Here is an 18,555-nt window from a genome sequence, read left to right on the forward strand (position 1 = left end):
TACGCATATAGAGTGGATGTGGAGAGGATGTTTCCTATAGTGGGGGAGTCTAGGACCAGAGGACACAGATAGAATGGATGTGGAGAGGATGTTTCCTATAGTCGGGGAGCCTAGGACCAGAGGACACAGATAGAGTGGATGTGGAGAGGATGTTTCCTATTGTGGGGGAATCTAGGACCAGAGGACCCAGACAGACTGGATGTGGAGAGAATGTTTCCTATAGTGGGGGAGTCCAGGACGAGAGGACACAGATAGTGTGGATGTGGAGAGGATACTTCCTATAGTGGGGGAGTCTAGGACCAGAGGACACCTGGAGTGAATGTGGAGAGGATGTTCCCTAGAGTGGGAGACTCTAGGAGCAGAGGAGAGAGATAGAGTGGATGTGGAGATGATGTTCCCAGTGGTGGGGGTGTCTGGCACCAGAGGACACAGATAGAGTGGATGTGGAGAGGATGTTTCTTATAGTGGGGGAGTCTAGGACCAGAGAGCAAATAAAAACTAAATGTGCACAGGATGTTTCATATAGTTGGGGAAATTAGGATCAGAGGACACAGATAGAGTGGATGTGGATAGGCTGTTTCCTATAGTGGGGGAGTCTAGGACCAGAGGACACTGATAGTTTTGATTTGGAGAGGATGTTTCCCACAGTGGGGGAGTCTTAGGACCAGAGGACACAGATAGTGGATGTGGAGAGGATGTTTCCTACAGTGGGCGAATCTAGGACCAGAGGACACAGGTAGAGTGGATGTGGAGAGGATGTACCCTGCGGTTGGGGAGTCTAGGACCAGAGGACACAGATAGAGTGGATGTGGAGAGGATGCTTCCTACAGTGGGGGAGTCTAGGACCAGAGGGCACAGATAGAGTGGATGTGGACAGGATGTTTCCTGTAGTGGGGGAGTCTAGGACCAGAGGACACAGATAGAGTAGATGTGGAGAGGATGTTTCCGATCGTGGGGAAGTCTAGGACCAGAGGACAGAGATGGAGTGGATAGGGAGAGGATGTTTCCTATAGTGGGAGAGTCTAGGACCAGAGGAGACTGATAGCGTTGATGTGGAGAGCATGTTTCCCACAATGGGGGAGTCTTAGGACCAGAGGACACAGGCAGAGTGGATGTGGAGAGAATGTTTCCAGTGGTGTGGGCGTCTAGGACCAGAGGACACAGATAGACTGGATGTGGAGAGGATTTTTCTTATAGTGGGGGAGTCTAGGACCAGAAGACACAGATAGACTGGATGTGGAGAGGCTGTTTCCTATAGTGGGGGAGTCTAGGACCAGAGAGCACATAAAAACTAAATGTGCACAGGATGATTCATGTAGTTTGGGAATTTAGGGTCAGAGTACGCATATAGAGTGGATGTGGAGAGGATGTTTCCTATAGTGGGGGAGTCTAGGACCAGAGGACACAGATAGAATGGATGTGGAGAGGATGTTTCCTATAGTCGGGGAGCCTAGGACCAGAGGACACAGATAGAGTGGATGTGGAGAGGATGTTTCCTATTGTGGGGGAATCTAGGACCAGAGGACCCAGACAGACTGGATGTGGAGAGAATGTTTCCTATAGTGGGGGAGTCCAGGACGAGAGGACACAGATAGTGTGGATGTGGAGAGGATACTTCCTATAGTGGGGGAGTCTAGGACCAGAGGACACCTGGAGTGAATGTGGAGAGGATGTTCCCTAGAGTGGGAGACTCTAGGAGCAGAGGAGAGAGATAGAGTGGATGTGGAGATGATGTTCCCAGTGGTGGGGGTGTCTGGCACCAGAGGACACAGATAGAGTGGATGTGGAGAGGATGTTTCTTATAGTGGGGGAGTCTAGGACCAGAGAGCAAATAAAAACTAAATGTGCACAGGATGTTTCATATAGTTGGGGAAATTAGGATCAGAGGACACAGATAGAGTGGATGTGGATAGGCTGTTTCCTATAGTGGGGGAGTCTAGGACCAGAGGACACTGATAGTTTTGATTTGGAGAGGATGTTTCCCACAGTGGGGGAGTCTTAGGACCAGAGGACACAGATAGTGGATGTGGAGAGGATGTTTCCTACAGTGGGCGAATCTAGGACCAGAGGACACAGGTAGAGTGGATGTGGAGAGGATGTACCCTGCGGTTGGGGAGTCTAGGACCAGAGGACACAGATAGAGTGGATGTGGAGAGGATGCTTCCTACAGTGGGGGAGTCTAGGACCAGAGGGCACAGATAGAGTGGATGTGGACAGGATGTTTCCTGTAGTGGGGGAGTCTAGGACCAGAGGACACAGATAGAGTAGATGTGGAGAGGATGTTTCCGATCGTGGGGAAGTCTAGGACCAGAGGACAGAGATGGAGTGGATAGGGAGAGGATGTTTCCTATAGTGGGAGAGTCTAGGACCAGAGGAGACTGATAGCGTTGATGCGGAGAGCATGTTTCCCACAATGGGGTCGTCTTAGGACCAGAGGATACAGGCAGAGTGGATGTGGAGAGAATGTTTCCTATAGTGGGGGAGTCTAGGACCAGAGGACACAGATAGAGTGGATGTGGAGAGGATGTTTCCTATAGTGGGGGAGTCTAGGACCAGAGGACACAGATAGAGTGGATGTGGAGAGGATGTTTCCTATAGTGGGGGAATCGAGGACCAGAGGACACAGATAGAGTGGATGTGGAGAGGATTTTTCTTATAGTGGGGGAGTCTAGGACCAGAAGACACAGATAGACTGGATGTGGAGAGGCTGTTTCCTATAGTGGGGGAGGCTAGGACCAGAGAGCACATAAAAACTAAATGTGCACAGGATGTTTCATGTAGTTTGGGAATTTAGGGTCAGAGCACGCACATAGAGTGGATGTGGAGAGTATGTTTCCTATAGTGGGGGAGTCTAGGACCAGAGGACACAGATAGAATGGCTGTGGAGAGTATGTTTCTCACAGTGGGGGAGTCTTAGCACCATAGGATACAGATAGAGTGGATGTGGAGAGCATGTTTCTTATAGTGGGGGAGTCTAGGACTAGAGGGCACAGATAGTGTGGATGTTTCCTATAGTGGCAGAGCCTAAGATCAGAGGACACAGGTAGACTGGATGTGGAGAGGAAGATTCCTATAGTGGGGGAGTCTAGGACCAGAGGACACAGATAGAGTGGATGTGGAGAGGATGTTTCTTATAGTGGGGGAGTCTAGGACCAGAGGACACAGATAGAGTGGATGTGGAAAGGCTGTATCCTATAGTGGGGAAGTCTTGGACCAGAGAATACTGATAGTTTTGATTTGGAGAGGATGTTTCCCACAGTGGTGGGGGGGGGTCTTAGGACCAGAGGACACAGATAGAATGGATGTGGAGAGGATGTTTCCTACAGTGGACGAATCTAGGACCAGAGGACACAGGTAGAGTGGATGTGGAGAGGCAGTATCGTATAGTGGGGAAGTCTTCGACCAGAGGACACTGATAGTTTTGACGTGGAGAGGATGTTTCCCACAGTGGGAGAGTCTTAGGACTACAGGAAACAGATAGAGTGGATGTGGAGAGGATGTTTCCTACATTGGGCGAATCTAGGACCAGAGGACACAGATAGAGTGGATGTGGAGAGGATGTTTCCTGTAGAGGTGGAGTCCAGGACTAGAGGGCACAGATAGTGTGGATGTTTCCTATAGTGGCAGGGTCTACGATAAGAGGACACAGATAGACTGGATGTGGAGAGGCTGTTTCCTATAGTGGGGGAGTGCAGGTCCAGAGGACACAGATGGAGTGGATGTGAAGAGCATGTTTCGTATACTGGGGGAGTCTAGGACCAGTGGACACAGATAGAGCAGATGTGGAGAGAATATTTCCAGTGGAGAGGGAGTCTAGGATCAGACGGTAAATGGATGTGGAGAGGATATTTCCTTTCGTTGGAGAGTCTCGAGCAGAGGAGACATATCAAGTGGATGTTGAGAGGATGTTTCTTATAGTGGGGGAGTCTAGGATCAGAGGGCACAGATGGATGTGGAGAGGATAGTTCCTTTCTTGGGAGAGTCTAGAAGCAGAGGCGACAGTTCGAGTGGATGTGCAGAGGATATTTCCTATAGTGGGGGAGTCCAGGACCAGAGGACACAGATGGAGTGGATGTGGAGAGGATGCTTCCTATAGTGGGGGAGTCTAGGACCAGAGGACACTGATAGTGTTGATGTGGAGAGGATGTTTCCCACAGTGGGGGACGCTTAGGACCATAGGATACAGATAGAGTGGATGTAGAGAGAATGTTTCCAGTGGTGGGGGAGTCTAGGACCAGAGGACACAGATAGAGTGGATGTGGAGAGGATGTTTCCTATAGTGGGGAAGTCTTGGACCAGAGGGCACAGATAGAGTGGATGTGGAGAGGATGTTTCCTATAGTGGGGGAGTCGAGGACCAGAGGACACAAATAGAGTGGATGTGGAGAGGATGTTTCCTATAGTGGGGGAGTCCAGGACCAGAGGACACAGATAGAGTGGTTGTGGAGAGGATGTTTCCTATAGTGGGGGAGTCTAGGACCAGTGGACACAGATAGAGCAGATGTGGAGAGAATATTTCCAGTGGAGAGGGAGTCTAGGATCAGAGGGTAAATGGATGTGGAGAGGATATTTCCTTTCGTTGGAGAGTCTCGAGCAGAGGAGACATATCAAGTGGATGTTGAGAGGATGTTTCTTATAGTGGGGGAGTCTAGGATCAGAGGGCACAGATGGATGTGGAGAGGATAGTTCCTTTCTTGGGAGAGTCTAGAAGCAGAGGCGACAGTTCGAGTGGATGTGCAGAGGATATTTCCTATAGTGGGGGAGTCCAGGACCAGAGGACACAGATGGAGTGGATGTGGAGAGGATGCTTCCTATAGTGGGGGAGTCTAGGACCAGAGGACACTGATAGTGTTGATGTGGAGAGGATGTTTCCCACAGTGGGGGACGCTTAGGACCATAGGATACAGATAGAGTGGATGTAGAGAGAATGTTTCCAGTGGTGGGGGAGTCTAGGACCAGAGGACACAGATAGAGTGGATGTGGAGAGGATGTTTCCTATAGTGGGGAAGTCTTGGACCAGAGGGCACAGATAGAGTGGATGTGGAGAGGATGTTTCCTATAGTGGGGGAGTCGAGGACCAGAGGACACAAATAGAGTAGATGTGGAGAGGATGTTTCCTATAGTGGGGGAGTCTAGGACCAGAGGAGACTGTTAGCGTTGATGTGGAGAGGATGTTTCCCACAGTGGGGGAGTCTTAGGACCATAGGATACAGATAGAGTGGATGTGGAGAGGATGTTTCCCACAGTGGGGGAGTCTTAGGACCAGAGGACACAGATAGACTGGATGTGGAGAGGCTGTTTCCTATAGTGGGGGAGTCTAGGACCAGAGAGCACATAAAAACTAAATGTGCACAGGATGGTTCATGTAGTTTGGGAATTTAGTGTCAGAGTACGCATATAGAGTGGATGTGGAGAGGATGTTTCCTATAGTGGGGGAGTCTAGGACCAGAGGACACAGATAGAATGGATGTGGAGAGGATGTTTCCTATAGTAGGGGAGCCTAGGACCAGAGGACACAGATAGAGTGGATGTGGAGAGAATGTTTCCTGTAGTGGGGGAGTCCAGGACGAGAGGACACAGATAGTGTGGATGTGGAGAGGATACTTCCTATAGTGGGGGAGTCTAGGACCAGAGGACACCTGGAGTGAATGTGGAGAGGATGTTCCCTATAGTGGGAGACTCTTGGAGCAGAGGAGAGAGATAGAGTGCATGTGGAGATGATGTTCCCAGTGGTGGGGGTGTCAGGCACCAGAGGACACAGATAGAGTGGATGTGGAGAGGATGTGTCTTATAGTGGGGGAGTCTAGGACCAGAGAGCAAAAAAAAACTAAATGTGCACAGGATGTTTCATATAGTTGGGGAAATTAGGATCAGAGGACACAGATAGAGTGGATGTGGATAGGCTGTTTCCTATAGTGGGGGAGTCTAGGACCAGAGGACACAGGCAGAGTGGATGTGGAGAGAATGTTTCCAGTGGTGCGGGCGTCTAGGACCAGAGGACACAGATAGACTGGATGTGGAGAGGATTTTTCTTATAGTGGGGGAGTCTAGGACCAGAAGACACAGATAGACTGGATGTGGAGAGGCTGTTTCCTATAGTGGGGGAGTCTAGGACCAGAGAGCACATAAAAACTAAATGTGCACAGGATGATTCATGTAGTTTGGGAATTTAGGGTCAGAGTACGCATATAGAGTGGATGTGGAGAGGATGTTTCCTATAGTGGGGGAGTCTAGGACCAGAGGACACAGATAGAATGGATGTGGAGAGGATGTTTCCTATAGTCGGGGAGCCTAGGACCAGAGGACACAGATAGAGTGGAAGTGGAGAGGATGTTTCCAATAATGGGGGAGTCTCGGACCAGAGGACACAGATAGAGTGGATGTGGAGAGAATGTTTCCTATTGTGGGGGAGTCAAGGACCAGAGGACACAGATAGAGTGGAAGTGGAGAGGATGTTTCCAATAATGGGGGAGTCTCGGACCAGAGGACACAGATAGAGTGGATGTGGAGAGAATGTTTCCTATTGTGGGGGAGTCAAGGACCAGAGGACACAGATAGAGTGGAAGTGGAGAGGATGTTTCCAATAATGGGGGAGTCTCGGACCAGAGGACACAGATAGAGTGGATGTGGAGAGAATGTTTCCTATTGTGGGGGAGTCAAGGACCAGAGGACACAGATAGATTGGATGTGGAGAGGATACTTCCTATAGTGTGATAGTCTAGGACCACAGGAAACAGATAGAGTGGATGTGGAGAGGATGTGTCCAGTAGTGGGGTAGTCTAGGACCAGAGGGCACACATTAAGTGGATGTGGAGAGGATATTTCCTTTCGTGGGAGAGTCTAGAAGCAGAGGAGACAGTTCAAGTGGATGTGTTAAGGATGTTTCCTGTAGAGGCGGAGTTTAGGACTAGAGGACACAGATAGAGTGGATGTGGAGAGGATGTTTCCTATAGTGGGGGAGTCTAGGACCAGAGGACACAGATAGAGTCGATGTGGAGAGGATGTTTCCTATATTGGGGGAGTCTAGGACCAGAGGACACAGATAGAGTGGATGTGGAGAGGATGTTTCCCATAGTGTGGGTCTAGGACCAGAGGACACAGATAGAGAGGATGTGGAGAGGATGCTTCCTATAGTGGGGGAGTCTTAGGACAATAGGATACAGATAGAGTGGATGAGGAGAGAATGTTTCCTACAATGGGAGAGTCTAGGACCAGAGGACACAGATAGAGTGGATGTGGAGAGGATGTTTCCTATTGTGGGGGAATCTAGGACCAGAGGACCCAGATAGAGAGGATGTGGAGAGGATGCTTCCTATAGTGGGGGAGTCTTAGGACAATAGGATACAGATAGAGTGGATGAGGAGAGAATGTTTCCTACAATGGGAGAGTCTAGGACCAGAGGACACAGATAGAGTGGATGTGGAGAGGATGTTTCCTATTGTGGGGGAATCTAGGACCAGAGGACCCAGACAGACTGGATGTGGAGAGAATGTTTCCTATAGTGGGGGAGTCCAGGACGAGAGGACACAGATAGCGTGGATGTGGAGAGGATACTTCCTATAGTGGGGGAGTCTAGGACCAGAGGACACCTGGAGTGAATGTGGAGAGGATGTTCCCTAGAGTGGGAGACTCTAGGAGCAGAGGAGAGAGATAGAGTGGATGTGGAGATGATGTTCCCAGTGGTGGGGGTGTCTGGCACCAGAGGACACAGATAGAGTGGATGTGGAGAGGATGTTTCTTATAGTGGGGGAGTCTAGGACCAGAGAGCAAATAAAAACTAAATGTGCACAGGATGTTTCATATAGTTGGGGAAATTAGGATCAGAGGACACAGATAGAGTGGATGTGGATAGGCTGTTTCCTATAGTGGGGGAGTCTAGGACCAGAGGACACAGGTAGAGTGGATGTGGAGAGGATGTACCCTGCGGTTGGGGAGTCTAGGACCAGAGGACACAGATAGAGTGGATGTGGAGAGGATGCTTCCTACAGTGGGGGAGTCTAGGACCAGAGGGCACAGGTAGAGTGGATGTGGACAGGATGTTTCCTGTAGTGGGGGAGTCTAGGACCAGAGGACACAGATAGAGTAGATGTGGAGAGGATGTTTCCGATCGTGGGGAAGTCTAGGACCAGAGGACAGAGATGGAGTGGATAGGGAGAGGATGTTTCCTATAGTGGGAGAGTCTAGGACCAGAGGAGACTGATAGCGTTGATGTGGAGAGCATGTTTCCCACAATGGGGGAGTCTTAGGACCAGAGGACACAGGCAGAGTGGATGTGGAGAGAATGTTTCCAGTGGTGTGGGCGTCTAGGACCAGAGGACACAGATAGACTGGATGTGGAGAGGATTTTTCTTATAGTGGGGGAGTCTAGGACCAGAAGACACAGATAGACTGGATGTGGAGAGGCTGTTTCCTATAGTGGGGGAGTCTAGGACCAGAGAGCACATAAAAACTAAATGTGCACAGGATGATTCATGTAGTTTGGGAATTTAGGATCAGAGGACACAGATAGAGTGGATGTGGATAGGCTGTTTCCTATAGTGGGGGAGTCTAGGACCAGAGGACACTGATAGTTTTGATTTGGAGAGGATGTTTCCCACAGTGGGGGAGTCTTAGGACCAGAGGACACAGATAGTGGATGTGGAGAGGATGTTTCCTACAGTGGGCGAATCTAGGACCAGAGGACACAGGTAGAGTGGATGTGGAGAGGATGTACCCTGCGGTTGGGGAGTCTAGGACCAGAGGACACAGATAGAGTGGATGTGGAGAGGATGCTTCCTACAGTGGGGGAGTCTAGGACCAGAGGGCACAGATAGAGTGGATGTGGACAGGATGTTTCCTGTAGTGGGGGAGTCTAGGACCAGAGGACACAGATAGAGTAGATGTGGAGAGGATGTTTCCGATCGTGGGGAAGTCTAGGACCAGAGGACAGAGATGGAGTGGATAGGGAGAGGATGTTTCCTATAGTGGGAGAGTCTAGGACCAGAGGAGACTGATAGCGTTGATGTGGAGAGCATGTTTCCCACAATGGGGGAGTCTTAGGACCAGAGGACACAGGCAGAGTGGATGTGGAGAGAATGTTTCCAGTGGTGTGGGCGTCTAGGACCAGAGGACACAGATAGACTGGATGTGGAGAGGATTTTTCTTATAGTGGGGGAGTCTAGGACCAGAAGACACAGATAGACTGGATGTGGAGAGGCTGTTTCCTATAGTGGGGGAGTCTAGGACCAGAGAGCAAATAAAAACTAAATGTGCACAGGATGTTTCATATAGTTGGGGAAATTAGGATCAGAGGACACAGATAGAGTGGATGTGGATAGGCTGTTTCCTATAGTGGGGGAGTCTAGGACCAGAGGACACTGATAGTTTTGATTTGGAGAGGATGTTTCCCACAGTGGGGGAGTCTTAGGACCAGAGGACACAGATAGTGGATGTGGAGAGGATGTTTCCTACAGTGGGCGAATCTAGGACCAGAGGACACAGGTAGAGTGGATGTGGAGAGGATGTACCCTGCGGTTGGGGAGTCTAGGACCAGAGGACACAGATAGAGTGGATGTGGAGAGGATGCTTCCTACAGTGGGGGAGTCTAGGACCAGAGGGCACAGATAGAGTGGATGTGGACAGGATGTTTCCTGTAGTGGGGGAGTCTAGGACCAGAGGACACAGATAGAGTAGATGTGGAGAGGATGTTTCCGATCGTGGGGAAGTCTAGGACCAGAGGACAGAGATGGAGTGGATAGGGAGAGGATGTTTCCTATAGTGGGAGAGTCTAGGACCAGAGGAGACTGATAGCGTTGATATGGAGAGCATGTTTCCCACAATGGGGGAGTCTTAGGACCAGAGGACACAGGCAGAGTGGATGTGGAGAGAATGTTTCCAGTGGTGTGGGCGTCTAGGACCAGAGGACACAGATAGACTGGATGTGGAGAGGATTTTTCTTATAGTGGGGGAGTCTAGGACCAGAAGACACAGATAGACTGGATGTGGAGAGGCTGTTTCCTATAGTGGGGGAGTCTAGGACCAGAGAGCACATAAAAACTAAATGTGCACAGGATGATTCATGTAGTTTGGGAATTTAGGGTCAGAGTACGCATATAGAGTGGATGTGGAGAGGATTTTTCTTATAGTGGGGGAGTCTAGGACCAGAAGACACAGAAAGAATGGATGTGGAGAGGATGTTTCCTATAGTCGGGGAGCCTAGGACCAGAGGACACAGATAGAGTGGATGTGGAGAGGATGTTTCCTATTGTGGGGGAATCTAGGACCAGAGGACCCAGACAGACTGGATGTGGAGAGAATGTTTCCTATAGTGGGGGAGTCCAGGACGAGAGGACACAGATAGTGTGGATGTGGAGAGGATACTTCCTATAGTGGGGGAGTCTAGGACCAGAGGACACCTGGAGTGAATGTGGAGAGGATGTTCCCTAGAGTGGGAGACTCTAGGAGCAGAGGAGAGAGATAGAGTGGATGTGGAGATGATGTTCCCAGTGGTGGGGGTGTCTGGCACCAGAGGACACAGATAGAGTGGATGTGGAGAGGATGTTTCCTATAGTCGGGGAGCCTAGGACAAGAGGACACAGATAGAGTGGAAGTGGAGAGGATGTTTCCAATAATGGGGGAGTCTAGGACCAGAGGACACAGATAGAGTGGATGTGGAGAGAATGTTTCCTATTGTGGGGGAGTCAAGGACCAGAGGACACAGATAGAGTGGAAGTGGAGAGGATGTTTCCAATAGTGGGGGAGTCTCGGACCAGAGGACACAGATAGAGTGGATGTGGAGAGAATGTTTCCTATTGTGGGGGAGTCAAGGACCAGAGGACACAGATAGATTGGATGTGGAGAGGATGTTTCCTATTGTGGGGGAGTCAAGGACCAGAGGACACAGATAGTGTGGATGTGGAGAGGATACTTCCTATAGTGTGATAGTCTAGGACCACAGGAAACAGATAGAGTGGATGTGGAGAGGATGTGTCCAGTAGTGGGGTAGTCTACGACCAGAGGGCACACATTAAGTGGATGTGGAGAGGATATTTCCTTTCGTGGGAGAGTCTAGAAGCAGAGGAGACAGTTCAAGTGGATGTGTTAAGGATGTTTCCTGTAGAGGCGGAGTTTAGGACTAGAGGACACAGATAGAGTGGATGTGGAGAGGATGTTTCCTATAGTGGGGGAGTCTAGGACCAGAGGACACAGATAGAGTCGATGTGGAGAGGATGTTTCCTATATTGGGGGAGTCTAGGACCAGAGGACACAGATAGAGTGGATGTGGAGAGGATGTTTCCCATAGTGGGGGAGTCTAGGACCAGAGGACACAGATAGAGAGGATGTGGAGAGGATGCTTCCTATAGTGGGGGAGTCTTAGGACAATAGGATACAGATAGAGTGGATGAGGAGAGAATGTTTCCTACAATGGGAGAGTCTAGGACCAGAGGACACAGACAGAGTGGATGTGGAGAGGATGTTTCCTATAGTGGGGAGAGTCTAGGACCAGAGGACACAGATAGAGTGGATGTGGAGAGGATGTTTCTTATTCTGGGAGAGTGTACGACCAGTCGGGATTATCTCTGAACAGAGAGTTGTCCATTTAGACACAGGTGAGAATTTTCTTTCGCCAGAGGGTGGTGAATCTGTTGAATTCATCGCCACAGACGGCTGTGGAAGCCGAGTCATTGGGGATATTTGCAATAGATGTTGATCGGTTCTGGATTAGTCAGCGTGTCAAAGGTCACGGGGAGAAGGCAGGAGTTGAGAGGTGTAATAAGTCAGCCATGATGGAATGTGGACCAGTCTCGATGGACTGAATGTCCTGCTTCTCCTCCTGTGTCTTTTTCTCCAAGTTAGACTGAGTGAAATCATAACTAGAACCCTGATCTCCATTGCAATACCCAGAGCCTGGGCTGACACCAACTGACTGCCCTCTGCTGTGCCTGTTGTCCTGTTTATTATTTATTGTAATGCCTGTACTGTTTTGTGCACTTTATGCAGTCCTGGGTAGGTCTGTAGTCTAGTGTAGATTTTTTCTGTGTTGTTTTTTACGTAGTTCAGTCTAGTTTTTCTACTGTGTCATGTAACACCATGGTCCTGAAAAACGTTGCCTCATTTGTACTCTGTACTGTACCGGCAGTTATGGTCGAAATGAGACTAACAAGTGACTTGACTTGGAGAGGGTTATAACATAAGTGCAGAGAGGTTACGCCACCACTGTATAATCCATCAGTGCGACTGCACCCTTCCTATTGCTGTTCCACTCAGTGTCTGACCCCTCCGTACCCCTCCCTGAGTACGGTTGTGATATTGCCTCTGCAAATTCCCCCCCCATCAATCTCTCCCCACGACCCCGGTCCTTGAGCCCCGGTAACGGAAATTCCCTCTGCACTCCTTCGATCTTTTCTTGGCACCTTTCCTGCGGCCAGGCGACCAAACCCGCGCCCGCTGCCTCGCCGGGCCCTGCCCCGCGTTCTCACGTACCTGCAGCGTGTGGCCCTGGTTGGCCCGGATCTGCAGCGCGCCGGTCGTGGGGTCCGTGCGCAGGGCGAACCGCCGCTTGTCGCTGGTGTCCACCACCCGCTGGATGTCCTGTACCGTGTAACGCCTGTAGTGGGGGTGCTGCAGAATGGCATCCACGGGCAGGAATCCGTCTGTGGGGAGAACAGGCTGACGTTACTGAACTGGGGGGGGGGGGGGGGGTGACAGAACGGCGTCTGAGGTATTCTCTCCAAACATACCCCCCTAACTCTGCAGAGGACAAGGCCCTAGAGCACAGTAATAGGCCGTTGGGCCCATCCAGTCTGCACTATTCTGCCTGGTGCGACCATCCTGGGCCAGGACCACACCCCTCCCGTCCACATACTGATCTAAATTTCTCTTAAACTCTGAAATCGAGCTCGCATCCACCACCTGCGCTGGCCACAGTCTCACCACCCTCTGAGTGAAGTTTCCCCTCATGTTCCCCTCAAACTTTTCACCTTGCACCCTTAACCCATGACCTCTAGTTGCAGTCCCACCCAACCTCAGCGGAAAAAGCCTGCTTGCATTTACCCTATCTATACCCCTTGGAATTTTGTACTCCTCTATCAAATCTCCCCTCAGTCTCCTGCGATCTCCAGGGAATAAAGTCCTAACCCATTCAACCTTTCCCCGTAACTTAGCTGCTCAAATCCCGGCAACGTCCTCGTGAATTCTCTCTGCACTCGTTCAATCTCATCGAACTTAACGCGGCAGGAAACTTTCGGTGGCAGACTCGCATAGCGGTTTGCACAAACCTTCATCCCGGGTCCAACTCGTCGGTGAGGGGCGACCGCGTGGTCGTCCTCCGGCTCCCTCCCCCATCCCAAGGACGTACGGGTTAGGCTCAGGGAGTTGTGGGCGTGCTGCGTCGGAACCGGGAGTGCGGGGGGCACTTGTGACTGCCCCCAGCCCACCCCCCCGGAGGGAAACGATGCATTTCACCGTGCTTGCAGCAAATGAAGCTCATCTTTAAAACTTCCCATTCCCAATCGGTCCCGCCCTGCTGTTCTGTGTCCCTCTACCCACCATTGTTCCCGTCTGTCGCCTTTCCCACCCAACACAAACTCCCGGTGAAGCGTCTCGGCCCGGAAACGTCAGCCGCTTACTCCCCCTCCACAGAGACTGCCCGACCTGCTGAGTTCCTCCAGCGTTTTGTGTGCGTTGCTCTGGATTTCCAGCATCCGCGCAATCTCTCGTGTTTCTCCGGACGCACCTTCTCCACCCCGATATTCCGATTCCCTGCCTCAGCACATCACAACCACAAGAGACATCAGACCCCCCGCCGCCAGGAAATCCCGGGCCCTTACCTTTCTGCAACTCCAGGCCCAGCTGACTTGCTCCATGCCGGAGGGCGAAGGAGAGGGCCTTGGACAGCCGGACGTCGGGATCCTGAGGACAGAGAGGGAGCAGTCAGCAGGACGAAAACAGAAATAAGCTATGGGACAGGGAGGGGTCATGGGGACATTCAGATGTCAGGGTCAAGGGATAATGGGAGGGTTATGGATACAGGGAGGTGCCAAGGGTCAGAGGTCATGGGCACAGGGAGGAATCAGAGAGACGGAGAGGCTTTGGTGGGGCTGGACAGTTGAACCACCCACCTGCTCTCGGCCTGGTCTATGTCGGCCTCTGCTTCTCCTGGTCTGGGCTTCCCCCTCCTCCCGCTCCCCCTGCATCACTGCGTCCCAGCGCTGGAAACGACATGGCGAGGGGCCATCCGGAACCAAGGAAGGAGGTGGGGAAAAGACAAAAGCTCAGTCCCGTTTCCTCAGTCTGCTCCTCACTCTCTTCCCACTTAGCCATTTCCCCTCCCTCCATTCTGCTCCCCTTTCCGCTCCTCCCCTTCTCACTACTCCCTTCCATCCTCCCCCTCCTTCCTTGCTTTCCCCTCCCTACCCCCATTTACCCCTCCCTTTTCTCCCTCCTCCTCCCTCCCACTTCTTCCCCTCCCACTTTTCCCCTCCCCTCCCTCCTGCCTCTCCCACTTCTTCCCCTCCCACTTCTGCCTCTCCCACTTCTTCCCCTCCCTCCCTCCTCCTCCCTCTCCCACTTCTTCCCCTCCCCTCCCACTTTTCCCCTCCCCTCCCTCTCCCACTTCTTCCCCTCCCTCCCCTCTCCCACTTCTTCCCCTCCCTCCCTCCTCTTCTCCCACTTCTTCCCCTCCCTCCCACCTCTTCCACTTCTTCCCCTCCCTCCCACCTCTTCTCCCTCTCCCACTTCTTCCCCTCCCTCCCACCTCTTCTCCCTCTTCTCCTTCCCCTCCCTCCCTCCTCTTCTCCCACTTCTTCCCCTCCCTCCCACCTCTTCCACTTCTTCCCCTCCCTCCCTCCTCTTCTCCCTCTCCCACTTCTTCCCCTCCCTCCACAACCTCGGAACTCCACCGGAAGTGCAGTTCACTGCTGCAGCCGTCAGAGGGAGCTCGGCCACGCAGGCGCAGTGAACGGCCCGGGCCCGCCGCCGCCCCCTGGCGGCCGGGCAGTGTCGCTACAGCCGCCGGCTCAGCGCCCGTCCGGGTGTCTCTCGGGTCCTGCGCTCCCTCGGTGTAGCAGAGGGGCAATGCCCTGAGTGTGACACCCACCCCCGGCTCCTTGTTACACCCCACATCCCAATGAGCGCACAGGCCAGTACGGGGGGCGAGAGCTGGAATTTGTGGGGAATGGGAACATTTGATGTGAATGAAGGGCATTGGATCAGAATCCAGAATTATGGGCTTTGGGTTAGAATGGACTTGATGGGGCGAAGAGCCTTTTTCTGCACTGCAAATCTCCTACTGTCAGTTCCCCGAACCCCCCTACCCTTCCCTGCCCAACTTCAGCTCAAGTCCATCGTCCCCAACCAACTCCCGGTTCTCTGAGTAGCATTCGCAGAAACATAGAAAACCTACAGCACAATACAGGCCCTTCAGCCTACAAAGTTTTACCGAATATGTCCTTCCCTGAGAAATTACTAGGCTTACTCATAGCCCTCTATTTTACTAAGCTCCATTAAAAGACCCTATCATATCCGCTTCCACCACCATCACCCGGCAGCCCATTCCACACACTCACCACTATCTGAGTAAAAAACTTACCCCTGACATCTCCTCTGTACCTACTCCCCAGCACCTTCAAACTGTGTCCTCTCGTGCTAGCCATTTCAGCCCTGGGAAAAAGCCTTTGACTATCCACACGATCAATGCCTCTCATAATTTTGTACACCTCTCTCAGGTCACCTCTCACCCTCTGCCGCTCCAAGGAGAAAAGGCCGAGTTCACTCAACCTGTTTTCATAAGGCATGCTCCCCAGTCCAGGCAACATCCTTGTAAATCTCCTCTATGGTTTCCATGTCCTTCCTGTAGTGAGGCGACTAGAATTGAGCACAGTACTGCAAGTGGGGTCTGACCAGGGTCCTATATAGCTGCAACATTACCTCTCAGCTCCTAAACTCAATCCCACGATTGATGAAGGCCAATGCACCGTACGCCATCTTAACCACAGAGTCAACCTGCGCAGCAGCTTTGAGTGTCCTATGGACTCAGACCCCAAGATCCCTCTGATCCTCCACACTGCCAAGAGTCTTACCATTAATACTATACTCTGCCATCATATGTGACCTACCAAAATGAACCACCTCACACTTATCTGGGTTGAACTCCATCTGCCACTTCTCAGCCCAGTTTTGCATCCTATCAGTGTCCCGCTGTAACCTCTGACAGCCCTCCACACTATCCAAAGCACCCCCAACCTTTGTGTCATCAGCAAATTTACTAACCCATCCCTCCACTTCCTCATCCAGGTCATTCATAAAAATCACAAAGAGTAAAAGTCCCAGAACAGATCCCTGAGGCACCCCACTGGTCACCGACCTCCATGCAGAATATGACCCATCTACAACCAAACTTTACCTTCTGTAAGCAAGCCAGTTCTGGATCCACAAAGCAATGTCCCCTTGGATCCCATGCTTCCTTACTTTATCAATAAGCCTTGCATGGGGTACCTTATCAAATGCCTTGCTGAAATCCATATGCACTACATCTACTGCTCTTCCTTCATCAATGTGTTTAGTCACATCCTCAAAAAATTCACAGGCTCGTAACGCATGACCTGCCCTTGACAAAGCCATGCTGACTACTCCTAATCATATTATGCCTCTCCAAATGTTCATAAATCCTGCCTCTCAGGATCTTCTCCATCAACTTACCAAGCACTGAAGTAAGACTCACTGGTCTATAATTTCCTGGGCTATCTCCACTCCCTTTCCTGAATAAGGGAACAACATCTGCCACCCTCCAATCCTCCGGAACCTCTCCCGTCCCCGTTGATGATGCAAAGATCATCGCCAAAGGCTCAGCAATCTCCTCCCTCGCCTCCCACAGTAGCCTGGGGTACATCCCGTCTGGTCCCGGTGACTTATCCAACTTGATGCTTTCCAAAAGCTCCAGCACATCCTCTTACTTAATATCTACATGTTCAAGCTTTTCAGTCAACTGCAAGTCATCCCAACAATCGCCAAGATCCTTTTCCGTGGTGAGTACTTAATAAAGTACCATTAAGTACCTCTGCTATATCCTCCGGTTCCATACACACTTTCGAATCCTCCCTCGCTCTCTTCCTGACTAATTTGATCGGGAAGTGATGACCAGGCAGCACGGTGAGGCCGTTGAAGCAGGTTGAGGCGATGAAGTCATCTTCTGTCGCTCAGTTCACTGTTAACGGTGGAAATTACACCGCACCCAAAGTTCCACCAGCACCATCCTACCCTCCATCACGGAGGTAGATGCAGAAAGTTCTCGGAAAAGGGCCAGTAACACCATGAAGGAGCCCTCCCACCCCGATCATAGTCTGTAGGAGGAAACCCACACGGTTGCAGGAGGGAGCGCGGAGAGCCCTCACAGGCAGCAGCGGGGGATCGAACCAGGGCTGTAGCGCGTTATGCTGCTACGCACAGTACTCTGCAGTCAGGGCACGTGGCATATATAAAGTTCAACGGCAGATACGGACGTGGGTTGCAGATGGAATTTTAAACGCAGCCCAGAAGAATGGGCTTCCTGAAGCTGCAGGCCGGGATCCATCAAAACTCCACGTGGACCTCAGACGCCCCCCAAGCCAAGACTGCAGCCCAGGGCCAGCGGGGATGGATGGTCACTCGGAGTGTTTGGAGTGTGGGTGTGAAGATACTATATGTAATCCAAAGGAAGCACTGTAGCTATACTGTAACTGGAGAATTTCCCGCTGTTACCTTTCATCTGTAGAGTATAAAATGTCATGTAATATTGGGTCAAGCAGCCCCCACTTCCAAGAGTGTTTCAGTATGTTGCCTGTGGCTCGTTTTTACTGAATAAAACCCTTGGGATGTAACGTTTAAATTGTACAAGGTATTGGTGAGGCCAAATTCAGAGTATTGTGTACAGTTCTGGTCACCGAATTATAGGAAAGCTATCAACAAATAGAGAGAGTACAGAGGAGATTTACTACAATGTTACCTGGGTTTCAGCACCTAAGTTACAGGGAAAGGTTGAACAAGTTAGGTCTTTATTCTCTGGAGCGCAGAAGGTTGAGGGGGGACTTGATAGAGGTATTTAAAATTATGAGGAGATAGATAGAGTTGAAATAGATAGGCTTTTTCCCATTGAGAGTAGGGGAGATTCAAGCAAGAGGACATGAGTTGAAAGTTAAGGGGCAAAAGTTTAGGGGTAACACGAGGGGGGAACTTCTTTACTCAGAGAGTGGTAGCTGTGTGGAACAAGCTTCCGGTAGAAGTGGTAGAGGCAGGTTCGATATTGTCATTTAAAGTAAAATTGGATAGGTATATGGACAGGAAAGGAATGGAGGGTTATGGGCTGAGTGCAGGTCGGTGGGACTAGGTGAGAGTAAGTATTCGGCACGGACTAGAAGGGCAGAGATGGCTTGTGGAAAGTGCTGTAATTGTTGTGTATCCACTAGCTTCAGAGTTTCTCCCGTGACTTTGCTCACATTATTAACAATATCAGCCAGACAGGATCTTCCTCAGAGGGCATGTATTTAAGGTGAGGGAGGTTAAGTCGAATGTTTTTGTGTGAGAGATTTAGATTATTTCAGCA

At 51.0% G+C, this 18,555-nt stretch overlaps 1 protein-coding gene across 2 annotated transcripts in view; it reads right to left on the reverse strand.

The window, feature by feature from the left end:
• trpt1 (tRNA phosphotransferase 1) overlaps window positions 1-14,915 on the reverse strand; it is a 54,324-nt gene extending 39,409 nt beyond the window's left edge. The window contains exons 1-4 of one of the 2 annotated variants that reach the window (XM_059955386.1): window positions 14,866-14,915; window positions 14,099-14,188; window positions 13,808-13,889; window positions 12,462-12,631 (exon numbers count right to left, since the gene is read on the reverse strand). In XM_059955386.1, the coding sequence (XP_059811369.1) occupies window positions 12,462-12,631; window positions 13,808-13,889; window positions 14,099-14,173 (327 nt within the window). In that variant the 5' untranslated portion in view covers window positions 14,174-14,188; window positions 14,866-14,915. Of the gene's footprint in view, window positions 1-12,461; window positions 12,632-13,807; window positions 13,890-14,098; window positions 14,189-14,668; window positions 14,684-14,865 lie in introns of those variants that run through there. The other variant, XM_059955387.1, reaches the window with a different exon arrangement.
• Between the last annotated feature and the right edge of the window lie 3,640 nt (window positions 14,916-18,555).

The sequence above is a fragment of the Hypanus sabinus genome, chromosome 31 (assembly GCF_030144855.1).
Source record: "Hypanus sabinus isolate sHypSab1 chromosome 31, sHypSab1.hap1, whole genome shotgun sequence".
Taxonomy (NCBI): domain Eukaryota; kingdom Metazoa; phylum Chordata; class Chondrichthyes; order Myliobatiformes; family Dasyatidae; genus Hypanus; species Hypanus sabinus.